This window comes from Rhinichthys klamathensis, unplaced genomic scaffold (genome assembly GCF_029890125.1).
Source record: "Rhinichthys klamathensis goyatoka isolate OS25496 unplaced genomic scaffold, OSU_Roscu_1.1 h1tg000059l_1, whole genome shotgun sequence".
In the NCBI taxonomy this organism is placed as follows: domain Eukaryota; kingdom Metazoa; phylum Chordata; class Actinopteri; order Cypriniformes; family Leuciscidae; genus Rhinichthys; species Rhinichthys klamathensis.
The window spans coordinates 902,415-916,129 of NW_026606604.1; the positions used below are offsets into that span (position 1 = coordinate 902,415).

The 13,715-nt window shown below is 38.0% G+C and overlaps 1 protein-coding gene across 1 annotated transcript in view; it reads left to right on the forward strand.

Moving 5' to 3' along the window:
* prex2 (phosphatidylinositol-3,4,5-trisphosphate-dependent Rac exchange factor 2) overlaps nt 1-13,715 on the forward strand; it is a 155,553-nt gene that overhangs the window by 129,783 nt on the left and 12,055 nt on the right. The window contains exons 36-37 of the mRNA XM_056248832.1: nt 716-782; nt 1,927-2,117. Coding sequence (XP_056104807.1) covers nt 716-782; nt 1,927-2,117 — 258 coding nt within the window. The remainder of the gene's footprint in view (nt 1-715; nt 783-1,926; nt 2,118-13,715) is intronic.

Sequence of the window (13,715 nt, forward strand, 5' to 3'; positions counted from 1 at the left end):
TTAGATATGATGGCAGCTCAAGACCCCATGCATGTGTGTGTTTGTTTCAGAGAGAGAGAGAGAGAGAGAGAGAATATCTGAGTGTATTTGTTAACATAATTTGGCTTTATTAATAGTCTGTAATAGTGCCACAATTTTCATATCATCTGCTCCAATCAGCGAAGGATTTAATATATTTTACTAATTAACAATAATATTAATGCCGTGTCAAATGAGAATATTATCGTGATAAATCTCACCCTGGCTAGGGTGCAGATGGTGGATTAATTTACCTGACAATAAACATGTGCTGCAATATGCCACAAAACCAGAACCACAGGGCAGACCAGTTCTGCCATGCCTCTTTTACAATAAAAGTGTGATATTTTGATTTAAAATTGGAAAAATAATTATATTTGGATATATTCCCCATAGGCAGAATTCATTCTCTTTCAACTCCTCTACTGCCACCTATGTCTGTTATTGGTACTGCAGGCAGTAATTGTCATCTGGAACGAATCCCAAAGTAATGTAGATTTGTGTTGTTTTAAAATAGAGTTCCCAGCTGCTTTGTTTGTAGAATAAAGAATCTTTACAACCAGTTTTCTTTTTATGTAAAAGATAAATCAAATCCCATATTGCGTTTTACAGCACATCCTGTGTTCTTGTGTATGCAATCATTTGTCTACAGAATGTTCACTGCTTACACTAACATGTCTTTATTATTCCTCCATAGGGCCTTTTATCTGGATAAATCCAACCTTCCCCCCAGCTCGGCTCCCAAAGCGGCTTTTATAGACAAGGTATGTACCATCATACAATCTGCAGGGACTTGTGGAAAATCTGTGATTAAGAAAGTAGAGTGAACCTAGTTATTTATCAAATGCATTTGTTGATTCTAAATAATGACAAAAGTAACCTGCAGAGTTTAAACATGGCACTTCTGTCATTAAAGGGATAGTTTACCCAACAAAAAAAAAAAAAAATCTATTTTATCATCTACTCGCCCTCATGTTGTTCCAAACCTGTAAGACTTTCGTTCATCTTCGAAACACAAATTAAGATATTTTAATGTAATCTGAGAGCTTTCTGTCCCTCCATTGAAAGCTACGCAACTACCACTTTGACACTTCAAAAAGTTCATAAAGAGATCGTAAAATTAATCCGTATGAATTGTTCGGTTTAGTCCAAATTTTCTGAAGAGACACGATCGCTTTATCTGATGAACAGATTTAATTTAGGCTTTAAATTCACATATAAACATTGATCAACACACACATCAGTTGTGGTAAACGGAAACTCAAGCATGTTTGCTTGATGCGCTAGAACCAATGAGATTCATTCTCGTGTTACGCAGCACGTTTGAGCTCCCACAAGAACCAATGAGGTTCATTCTCGTGTTACGCAGCATGTTTGAGCTTCTGCAAGAAGAGACGTCAAAGTGGTAGTTGCATGGACTGTCAATGGAAAGACAGAAATCTCTCACTGGAGTACATTTCAGCCTGTTCTTCATACAGCATTATCATATTACTTCAGAGCCAGGTTTCACAGACAGGGCTTAACTTAAGTCAGGAGTAGGCCTTAGTTAAATTAGGACATTTGGTGTACATCTGGAAACAAAACAATGGCAAGTGCAAGTTGCTCTCAGTTAAGACAGCTCAAACATGCATTGTAGTCTGGGACTAGACTTATGCCTTGTCTGTAAAACCAGGTACAAATGTCTTGAAATATAGCTTACGAATCTTCATTCATTCGTTCATTCGTTCGTTCGTTCATTCATTTTTGGAGATTGGTCATTGTGTGGAAAAGCGTGATGATTCTATTTAGAATTTCTCTTTTTGTGTTCAATGGACAGAAAAATATGAGTTTGGAACATCATGAGAGTGATTAAATAATGACCGATCTCTTTAACATGGAATCTTTCTTTTACTCTCTCCCTCTTTGTAGCTGATGCGTCCTCTTAATGCTCTGGATGAGTTGTACAGGTTGATGGAAAGTTTTATCTCGTGTCGGCGGACGGCTGCATGTCAGTTCACAGCCTGTGGAGCGTCTGGAGTCGGGCTGCTCACCGTGGCCTCGGAGCTTTGCAGCCGCCTGGGAGCGTGTCACATCGTCATGTGTAACAGCGGAGTACACCGGTCAGTCTGGGTTACACACACATACACTCAAACTCCTACTTTCCCTTCTGTCCGACAGGCATCAGGCATTCGCCAGGGACTCTTAAGTGGAACGCTTCTGTTTCTTCCTCCCCTGTCTTTTTTCCTTTCTGTCTGTAGCTCGGAGCAATTTACTTCGTGTCACTTATGTCTTTTATCCTGTTTTCTTCACTGCAGCCTCAATCTTTCTTCTGTTTTGGTGGATTTTGGGGGGGGGGGGTTTGTCTTGATAGTTCTATTGCAGTTTTCCTCTATCCAATCTCTCTTCCTCATACCATCTAATATTCAATTTCCTCTTCAGCATGAATAGGTAATAATCCTCATTACATGCTCATGTATCATTCCATAAATACCTTTTTCTGCACTAATCATTCATCCAATGCAATTATGAATACTCAGCATCTCAGTTCTAAATTTAGAATTTTCTCGCTTAATCCACAATTTCAGAGATGATCCAGACAGCTCCATTTCTCTAAAGGTTCATTTGTGAATCTCCACTGAAGGAACGCATGTTATTCATCTCAAGGCCTCTTTTAGTATCAGCGAGAGCTGACATACTTATTTCACAAATGTCACAATTTCTTGTGCTTCTATTTGTCTCTGTGTGTCCCCATATAGTGCCTATAAGGAGTATTCATCCTTTGTGGACCTATTATAGTGCTTAAAATTCAGATTTTGTTGAAAATATCTCATTGACTTGGGATCAGTAAGATTTTTTTATGTTTTTGAAAGATGTCTCTTAAGATGAAATAGACTGCATTCATTTGATGAAACAGTAAAAACAGTCACATGATCCTTCAGAAATCATTCTAATGCTGATTTGGTGCTCAATTTACATTTCTCATTATTGTTAATATTAACAAAATAGACTAACTTGTATGTACAGGTGTGCTATGTACAAATAAAATAGAATAGAATTAACAGGGAATGGAATAAGAAGACGTAGGGTATTGTCAAATAAATATGTGATATTGCACATTATCATTGCACAGTGGGGAGAACATTTAACTGTTCATGAGGTAGATTGCCTTGGGGAAGACACTTTTCTTGTGCCTGGCTGTTCTGGTGCTCTGTAGCGACGGCCAGATGGCAAAGGTTCAAAGAGAAGGTGGCTTGGATGTGAGGGATCCAGAGTGATTTTCTGAGCTCTTTTTCTAACTTTCGATGTATTCAGTTCTTGGAGGGTGTGCAGGGGAGCACCAATAATCCTTTCAGCTGTCAGAACCGTTCTCTGTAGTCTTCGGATGTCTGATTTTGTAGCTGAGCCAAACCAGACAGTTATGGAAGTGCAGAGGACAGACTCAGTGATGGCTGAGTGGAACTTCATCACCAGCGCCTGTGGCAAGTTGAACTTCCTCAGCTGGTGAAGGAAGGCTTTTTTTCACAATGGAGGTCAATGTGATTGTCCCACTTCAGGTCCTGAGAGATGGTAGAGCCCATGAACCTGAATGACTCCACTGCAGCCACAGTGCTGTTCATGATGATAAGTAGGAGGAGTGCTGGGGGGTTTCTCATGAAGTCCACTCTCATCTCCACTGTTTTAAGTGTGTTCAGCTCCAGGTTGTTATGACTGCACCTGACAGCCAGCTGTTTAACCTCCAGCCTGTATGCAGACTTGTCACCATATGTGTATATTAACACAGTAAATTATGCATAATTACTTGCAACTAACCCTAAACCAAACCCTAATTGTAACCCCATAGAAAGTACATGTTGTTTATTTTAATTACTCGGTAATTACACTAGACAAGTAGACCTTAAAATAAAGTGTAACCAAAAAAACAGCATTTATTTCAAATAGATTTGTTTTGTAACAATGTAAAAGTCTTTATTACAAGAAAAAAAAAAATGACTGACCCCAAACTTTTGAACTGCAGTGTATATTGACTTACATTGATGGAATGTTCAGAATTCAAAATGTAACCGTCAGTGACAGTTTCAATTCATTAGTTGGAATTTTAATTGAATAGGCTTTATGCCGAGCGTCACGTGACCAAGCCGGAAACCAGATCACATCGCTTCCGATTCAGGTCTTTTGTATGTGCTTCATGAAATTTTTTGCGGTTTTACTCAAGATAACTTAAAATGAGCAAGCAAAAATGAGCATAACCAATGTCCCTCGCATGTGCAGATTGATATTTAAAAGTTTTTTTAATTTTTCTTCTTCACACTAACGTTTAGATATTTAAATAGCATAAAACACCAATAACAAAGTGAACTTAGTAGGTTAGCTGATTACCTTAAAAATCCATAGATATCGTAGTTAGTTCTTACGGCCGTTAACACTTTCTCTGACAAGCGGATGCAATGAGACCCGTTTTCCGGTTTGGTCACGTGACGCTCGGCATAAAGCCTATTGGCCACACCTCACAGGATGTTGAACTGGAATTTGAATGACAGGAAGTTTAAGTGTTCTTCCACCCCAGTCCATAAAGGCCTGTAAAACGTTTTTAAAGCCCCAGTCCGTAACTTTTTTAAGTTAAAAATAATCCAAAATAATTATATTAAAAAAAACTTATTCTGCCAGTGGTCAAAACTATCTGCTTGCCATAGCTAGATTCAAAACGGTTAGCTTGTAATAATGATTTTAATTCCAGTGGTACTGGTGGGTTTCCGCGGGAAATTCGAGCATGTCTTTGCGTCATTACGTCACACCCGTACACATAAAGAAGGAGTTTCGGCTAGCCGGCTATACTGCCCGTGATGAGATGTTTAGATGTATAGGCTTTTCTCGCAGCACTTTACATAATTAAGCTTATGGCATCCAGAAAGATCCAAACAACAATCATCAGTGTCAACTGGAGATTCAGCAGTTATAAAACCCAAAAGACTTCGTACTTCGGATTTAAGGTGGCTAGAGAAAGAGAAAGAAACCGTCTCATGCGAACACAAGGATTTAAACATCGGCGGGGCTTTTGAAAAGTGCGTGAACTCCGTGTTTTGAAGGGGTTCAAAACGGAAGAAGAGACGGCTTTTTTCTGCTGAACAAGTAAGTTAAGACATTTCAATAGTTCAATCGTGTAACAGTACGTTTTCTTAATTCACACAGTTATGGAGTTTCCTTTGTTGTGCCTTTCTCGTTTTGCTATTATGGAGAATATGAATTCTGAACTACACAGGTAACCATAAAACACATTAAATTTAACATTAGTCTCGCAATGCTGATGTGATGTTGTTAACATGAATTTGAGAACAAAGTAGGCTATAATTTGCACGGTTGCTGTAAATCGCGTTGATTAAATCTAACGAAGCTTATCATGTCGAATGCTTTTCCCCCCTTAGTTGGTCAGAACAAAAATGGATGTTACTTACTTGTTCAGAAGACATTTTCTTATGAAAATTCTTATGTTGGTCAAACTTTCAAAAAGTGAATCTGTGATTCTGTATGACAGTATCCACACAGCGCGGTGACTGACAGCAGCACTCGCCTCAAAGCACTGTGTTCATCCGCGCTGTTTCATGCCGATTTACAACCCACGTAAAGATGATAATTCCACGAATCACTGCAGTTACAGATTTCGAACAGACAGATGGCGACAAAGAGGAAAAGCTACAGACTGCAGCTTTAAGTATTGCTTTTTTTTTATTACACTTATTATGCAAGCTAACTTGTAATTCTACTTTCTTAAATTTATATTTGAAATTCGATTCAAATTCAGGAAAAGCATTCTCAATTAAATTCTTAATGATGCACAACCATGGCATTTGCCCCTACTATTATTGCACTATTATAATATTCTTTTGGCAGCAAAAAGTTTGGCAGTTTTTTGGGCACATGTTGACACTGAAATTTGGAACCACTTTTCTTAGCAAAAATGTCCTAGTTGGATGGGAAACGTTTTTGAATTGCAAAGTCATTCCAAAGATGCCCAATTGGATTTTAAATCTGGTTTTGACTGGGCCACTCCAGGAAATCATCCTCGTTTGTTCAGTGTGGGTATTCTTGTATGTTTTCGGGTGTTCTTATGTTGAACGATTCACATTTGCCCTCTGAGATTAATAATAATAGTAATAATAATACATCACACTTGTATAGCGCTTTTCTGGACACTCAAAGACGCTTCACATGGAGAATAAAACAAAACAAAACAAAACAAAGATTGTTCTTTTGTCTATTTTTCTCATCTTATGAGTTTTCTTTTCCTGATGTTTCTCACATCACTGTCTAGAGGACTGTAACTTATAAAAAAAAATGTATAGGCCTCTTGGTGGTGTCACTTTCTCCTGCTTTTTTTGCCTGGATACTGAGTTTTGGAGGACAGCCAGTGATCTGGGTGAATCTGAGATGATGTACATTTGGTCTCATTTGAAATAGGGGGCTTTACAGTGCTTTACAATATATTCATTGTCATTATTTTTTAAATACTTGCCCTAGCTGGGAATTTTGAATACCTTTGTCACAAATCTGCTTGGAAGGATCTTTCGCCTTCATTTGACCAAATAGGAGTGTTCCCAGTGGGGGAGAGCCAGTGAATGTGCTAATATCTACTTAACAGAAGCAGAACCTTTAAGCAACTGCATAGCAACACCCTGGTAACCATCCACAACACTCTGGGTTTTTTGTCTTGAGAGATATTAGCTTTTAGGGCGTGTTCACACTTGTAGTTCGGTTCGCTTGGTTCTTTGGTCCTGACCAAAAAACAACAACAACAAAAAAAACATTTAGTTCTGGTCCACTTACCGTAGCATTCACAACGCTGAACCTAAAGATACAGGACCTAAAGGCATAGGGATAGATTCACAACCTGATTGGTCGGCTTTCATGTTATATGTTTCGAGACGGAACTTACCGAACATCCAAAACAATGCTGTGTGCTGGGATAAATGTGCTCGTTGTATGTGTGTAGCCTACATGTGATGGTATTTTGACCAGCTGAGAACACGTGAAGAGCTTATAAACTGTGTAATGGAGTCAAAACAGCGGTAGGAATCCCTCCGTCACACAAACAAACAATCTGCTGCAAAGAGATGCGGTTCTGATGCCTGTACCGAACTATGATGGGCAACATCACGACTATGACGAGAAAAAACAGGTATGCTTGAGCCTTCTGTCCTATTTAGGGTCGCATCTTGTGACATCATGTCCTTTTTTTGGTTCGTTGAGCTTCCATCTCTTCGTTGACTCGTCTCTGGTTTGTGTTGCATTCATATTTCTTTCAAACCGCATCAGAGTTCGTTTGTAAGCGGACCGAGACACATCTTTTCAGAGATCTCGGTTCGCTTGTTTGGTGCGCACCAGGGTTTAAATGGCGGCCATCACACGTCTTCAAATGAAGCGCACTAACAGAGCAATCGCACCAGGGTTCGTTTTAATTGAACCAAACATGCGAACACACTCTTCTATTTAATTTGTTTTGTAAATATCCGTGTGTATTTGTTTTGGCATTGGTAATAATTCTCAGGATGTGGAAAATAACAGGAGGGTGTTTACTTTTTATTAGCACTGTATGTTGCTGGAATGGTATTTCGATCTCAATTTCAAGGCCCTACACATGCATGCTGCTCTTTGAGTGGCTCTTTACTGCAGTGTATTGGAAAAGCAAAATGAAATGTTTTCAGCATTGTGTGTGTTGGTTTAGGTGTGACTAACTCACATTTGTACGCCAGAGCAATTACAGGCCACATCTCAGCTTTAGTGAAGCCGCAGGTGCTCAGACCTGCCACGGATACGGCGAATTCTGGCCTGTTCACCCCTCTAAACATGCCTCCTTCAAACACACTCTCTATTTAACCTGTGTTTGCTCATAACCAAATGATAGTTCTAGATAATTCTGTGCAAAACATGGTTTTGGACATGTTTTTCATATTTATAGTCCATTTTTTTCTCAATAAATCAAATCAAATCAAATCAGGTTTATTTATATAGCACAGTTCGTCCATCAAAGCAATTCAATGCGCTTTACAATGAAAAATAATTAAACATCATAATAAAAATACAAGATACAAGCAGACACAAGAAAAATTTAAAACAACAAGATAAAAAGACGTAAGAAACTGTAAGGCTGAACAGTACAGCTAGGTTTAAGACCTCAGTCATAAGCACGTGAATTTGTTCCAGTCGTGTACAGCAGAGATGCTAAACGCAGCTTCTCCATGCTTTGTTCTAACTCTGTGCTCCACTAGCTGACCTGAGGTCATTGATCTAAGAGCCCTGCTTGGTTTATATTTTTGAAACATTTCAGAAATGTACTCAGGACCTAAACAATTCAGTGCTTTATAAACTAAGAGCATCACTTTAAAAACTATTCTATGACTGATTGGGAGCCAATGCAGAGTTTTAAGAACCGGAGTGATGTGCTCTATTCTCTTAGTCCTGGTTAATAATCTAGCAGCAGCATTCTGAACAAGCTGCAGCTGCTTTACAGTCTTCTTCGGAAGTCCCGTTAATAGGCCATTACAGTAGTCAACCCTACTAGAGATAAAAGCATGGATAAGCTTCTCTAGGTCTTTTTGAGGCACCAAGCCTTTGATTCTAGATATATTTTTCAAATGATAAAATGCTGTTTTAGTGACCGCTCTAATATGACTGTTAAATGTGAGATCTGAATCTATCATAACACCAAGATTACGCACTTGATCCCTGGTTTTAAAGGCACGGGAATCTAATTCTTTAATAATACTTGTTCTTTTATTTTTGTTGCCAAACACAATAACCTCAGTTTTGTCTTGGTTTAATTGTAAAAAATTTAGATTCATCCAGGTTTTTATTTGCTCTATACAGTGGCACAAAGAGTCTATTGAACTGTTATCGTCTGAATCAAGAGACATATATATTTGAGTATCATCGGCATAACTATGGTAGTTAATGTTATTGTTCTCAATAGCCAAATTCAAGTTGCTATAATATGTAATATTTAACGTATGTGAGAGTTTATGAAATTAGTTCCATGGAGAAGGATGTCAGGTGTGGTTATCCTGGCATTTTAAAACCAGTATGCATCATACGTATGCAGAGCATCAGAATTTTATTATGCGTTACTATTTATATACATTTTTGTCTGCCAAACGGCCTCAATCATCAGCCAAAATGTGCCAGTTCCTGCTTTTAATTAAATTAAATAGAGGCACAAGTTTTACTTTAAAGTGCTCACCTGCCAAATGTGGCTGAAGTTAAGTGAGAGCTGATGTTTATTTTATGGCTAAATTTCTTTCGCCAAGGTGTTGTGGAGGTCCAATTTCAGTATAAAGTTGTTCTAAGTTTACTGGTTCCTCCCAAATAGGGAGAGTAACACAGTTTAAAATGGTCATATAATGTGAAATCACATTTTCCTTGACGTATTATAGTACTGCTTCCCGATCCAATGCTCTATGAAAACACTGTGACTTTCAGAACCACAGTTTTCCAGTCCGGCGCAATCTGAACTTCCTTAACTTGTAGGTGTCAGGTGTTGGACAAATTAATGTATTTATATGAATGAATGAATGAATGAATGAGGCATTTATATAGCGCTTTCATATGTGCTACTGTACACCCAAAGCGCTTTACAATCATATCAGGGGATCTCTCCTCAACCACCACCAGTGTGCAGCATCCACTTGGATGATGTGACGGCAGCCACAGTACAACGGCGCCAGTGCGCTCACCACACACCAGCTATAGGTGGAGAGAGGAGAGAGGAGAGAGAGTGATAGAGCCAATTCAATGGATGGGGATTATTAAGAAGCCATGATTGGCAAGGGCCAATGGGTGGAATGTGGCCAGGACACCGGGGTTACACCCCTACTCTTTTACGAGAAATGTCATGGGATTTTTAATGACCACAGAGAGTCAGGACCTCGGTTTAACGTCTCATCCGAAGAACGGTGCTCTTTGGCAGTATAGTGTCCCCGTCACTATACTGGGGCGTTAGGACCCACACAGACCACAGGGTGAGCGCCCCCTGCTGGCCTCACTAACAGCTCTTCCAGCAGCAACCTGGTTTTCTTACGAGGTCTCCCATCCAGGCTCAACCCTGCGTAGCTTCAGTGGGCAACCAGTCTTGGGCTACAGGGTGATATGTCAATGATGCCATGCATTGTTGCCACCCAGTCACAAAGAGGTAATATGAAGTAAATAGGATACTCTTATTAATAAGAGTTAAATGTGTCAAAGTTCCCCAAACTTTGTGCTGTTTCTAGCTGTGTGTATCACACATTATTCTGCAGATCCCTCCAAAGGTGTTTGGAAAGAGAAGCTGAAGGTCCGCAAACATTTCAGTTCAACTTTAACAGTTTGTAATGCACATTTATTGTGGATCTGATACAATGTAATGCAGACTTTGACTTTTATTGAAAATGAAGCTCTGCAAACTTTATTGAACCCACCTGTAAACTCTTTTTTTTGGCCCAAAAAAGCCTTGACTAACCTCATCATTGGACCCCACAGAGGGGATATGTAATGCTTAAATTCAGTAACATTCTTTTTTGTGTACTTTAACCATCTGTCCTACTCTTGAAGCATGAATAGTCCAATGAAACATTCATGGGTCTCTTCAGAGCTCAATAAATGTGCTCAAATATCCCCAACTTAGGATATTTGATCTTTCATTATATTCATCTATTAAGACCAATATCTACTTTTTCTCCCATTTATTGTCTCTCTAGTCCATCTGTCCATTCCCAGAGTCACATTTAAGCCTGTAAATTAGACATTCACATCTGCTGGCTGTAAGTTGCTGACCGTATAGCATATAAGCGTCCTCCCCTGAGAATACCAGACACGTTTGATGAGTCTCTAACACATTTTATTCATCAGCAGAAGAGTTCAGAGTGCTTATTTTATAAAGAGCCAATAAATGCCTTCACACAGGTCTTGCCTGAGGCCAGCTCTGATTCTCCATAGTGCGCAGCTCCTGCTGCGGCTCCCACCTCTGCTGTGATGGCAAAGCATCTCTGATCTGCCCTGAAATTGTGTCTCACTTTAAAGCGCTAGTACTGATGCAATAAAACAATTTAAGAACCCTAGTGAGAAAAATCTATACCAAAATGTATTTAAAATACATTTTTTTCATACTAAGTATACTACAAATACATATTTACTGACATATCGCTTGAGTTACTGATAGAAATATGAAACTTTATTGGACAATGCACATTTATTCATATTAAGCATAAAATGTGTTTTAATATCACTATGTTACGGATAGTATGACTTCTGTATAATATCACTCTTTAATGCAAGATATTTAAAGTGTATCAAAATTATATTTGCGATAGTTCCACTTAAGCACAATCAAATACTGTATGTAAATGTTTTTTTGTAGTGTACTTAGCATAAAATAAAATAAAAATTTCGTCAAAAAGTTTCAGTGTTTTTTCCCCCCATACACTTACAATGAAAGCCAATGAGGCCCAATGTTGTTTTGACCCGACATTCTTCAAAATATCTTTTTTGTGTGTTTCACAGAAAAACAGAATTTTCATTTTTCAGTAAACTGTCCCTTAACTTAACAATTACTATGACTCCTGTTATGAATAATTTGGTTTACCCATTGAATCTGCCATTGAGTCTGCCATTTGTATAAAATAACAAAATAAAAAAATTCTCATAAAAAAAATTAACTATTACTCTCGGTAATAAAAAAATGCTAAAATAAAATAAATATTAGATGAAAAACTTAAACTTAAAAAAAGTTTAGAAATGTTTAACTTTAAACTTAAAAAAAAAGGGTAGTACTCATTTTTGGATTTTCTTGAGTAAAAGTGCAAAAGTGCTTGATTTGTAATATACTTAAGTATTGGAATGGAATGGAAATTATTTATTTGAAACAGGGACAATGCACAATAAACATTAAAGGGGTCATATAATGCCATTTTTGTACAAGCTAATATGATTCTTTAGGGTCTAAATTAAAAGTTTGTAATATACTTTAATTAAAAATTCTCATTAGTATTGTAAGAAAACACTTATTTTACCTGGTCAAAAACAGCTCTGTTTTCAGCACGCCGTTTCAGTGCATATGACTTTAAATGATAATGAGCTTTGCTCACCCTGCCTCTCTGTTCTGCGCATACACCGTTTGTAACACAATAACACAATAACCATAACGCGTTGTTCATTATAAACGTGGGATTATGAATTATATTGAGAACGTTGTACATAGAAAACATGCTGTAATGTACCCTGAGTGTAAACCGACGCATTCATCGTGAAGCGTGCAGCTGGCGATTTGCAAAGATTAATATAAATATTAATATAAAGATTAATAAAACGTTACTCACTTTAGTTCTTCTGAAGGTTCAGCAGGAACACGAATAGGTTCCGATCCTTTATTCAGGTGCAGCTTCTCAGCAAAACCAGCTTTACACTGATCCTCGTTTATAAAGCAGTCCACTGAGAAATGATTCGGCAAACATGAGAGCATTGACGTTGCTTGTGGGGAATATTCCCTTCGAAAACAAACTCAGCCACTGCGTCTTCAGCGGTTCGGATTTAGGAACATTAAAATGACTGTGTTCGTTATTGCACCCAAGAACAGAACACCACAATCGCTTAGACGCCATTCTGCTCATAGACAGTGCTCCAGCATATCAACAATGACCGCGCCGATCCGCGCGGACTATGATTGACAGGACGAGCGAGGGCGGGTCTGTGTTGAATCACAAGCTGTCAATCAACAATCGCGGGAGGGGCGTCCGTTTTATTGACGTCACAAAAACGAACGGCTCAATTTGAGGCAGGGGAAAACATATAAGGAGATTAAAACAAAAACACTGGATGGATTTTTATCATTATATGATGGTTGTGTACAGGCACTGCCAACACACATTTCAGTACAATCAACTTGTAAAAGTGCATGTACCATTATATGACCCCTTTAAACTTGTTAGACAAGAGAATATGTCTTGGGCCAGGTTGTAGCAACATTTGCTAATTTCCACCTGTAGTCCCTGGGCAGGTATAACAAATTTAAAATTAAAATTAAAATGGCACATGATTATGAAAAGAGTAATGTCCATCATAAATACAGGTACACAGGTTAGCAATACAGAAACAGGGAGACCATCAGCCTATTTACTCTCGGTTTCACCCCTCCCCAACAAACACATAAACAATATAACAGCATCTTAAACACATTATAGCACAATCCAACTTTTATTAAAAGTAAAAAGTACTGATCAATGATCCAATATATTTATTCTAACCAAACTAGTCAGTAGTCAGCAACTAAGAATGATTAGTTTATACATTTAATATGCATTGCAAATAAGCAAACTTTTTATTTTATTACAAACACTTATTATACACTATCAAAACGTTCAACTTTAATATACAAAAAAATATCAATTTAAGTTACTGATAATTCAAGTGTGCCAACAAGCGAAATATACCATATAGTTTTTTTTTTTTTTTATATGGAAACTTATATAGACAAATACTATAAAAAAGTCGTTCAGTGTTATTTGTGAACCAGTTCAACAGATTCATTGAAAGTAATCAGCTTCACGAATCGGACATCGCTCTTGTGTTTCAGGAGGGTGGCGGTTTCTTCCATTCTAAATAACGAGGAACGATATGTTTTATGGAATGTTGTGCAGTAAAAAGTTGGGTAACACTTTGGGGCCAATTCTCACTATTGACTAGTTGCTTATTAGCATGCA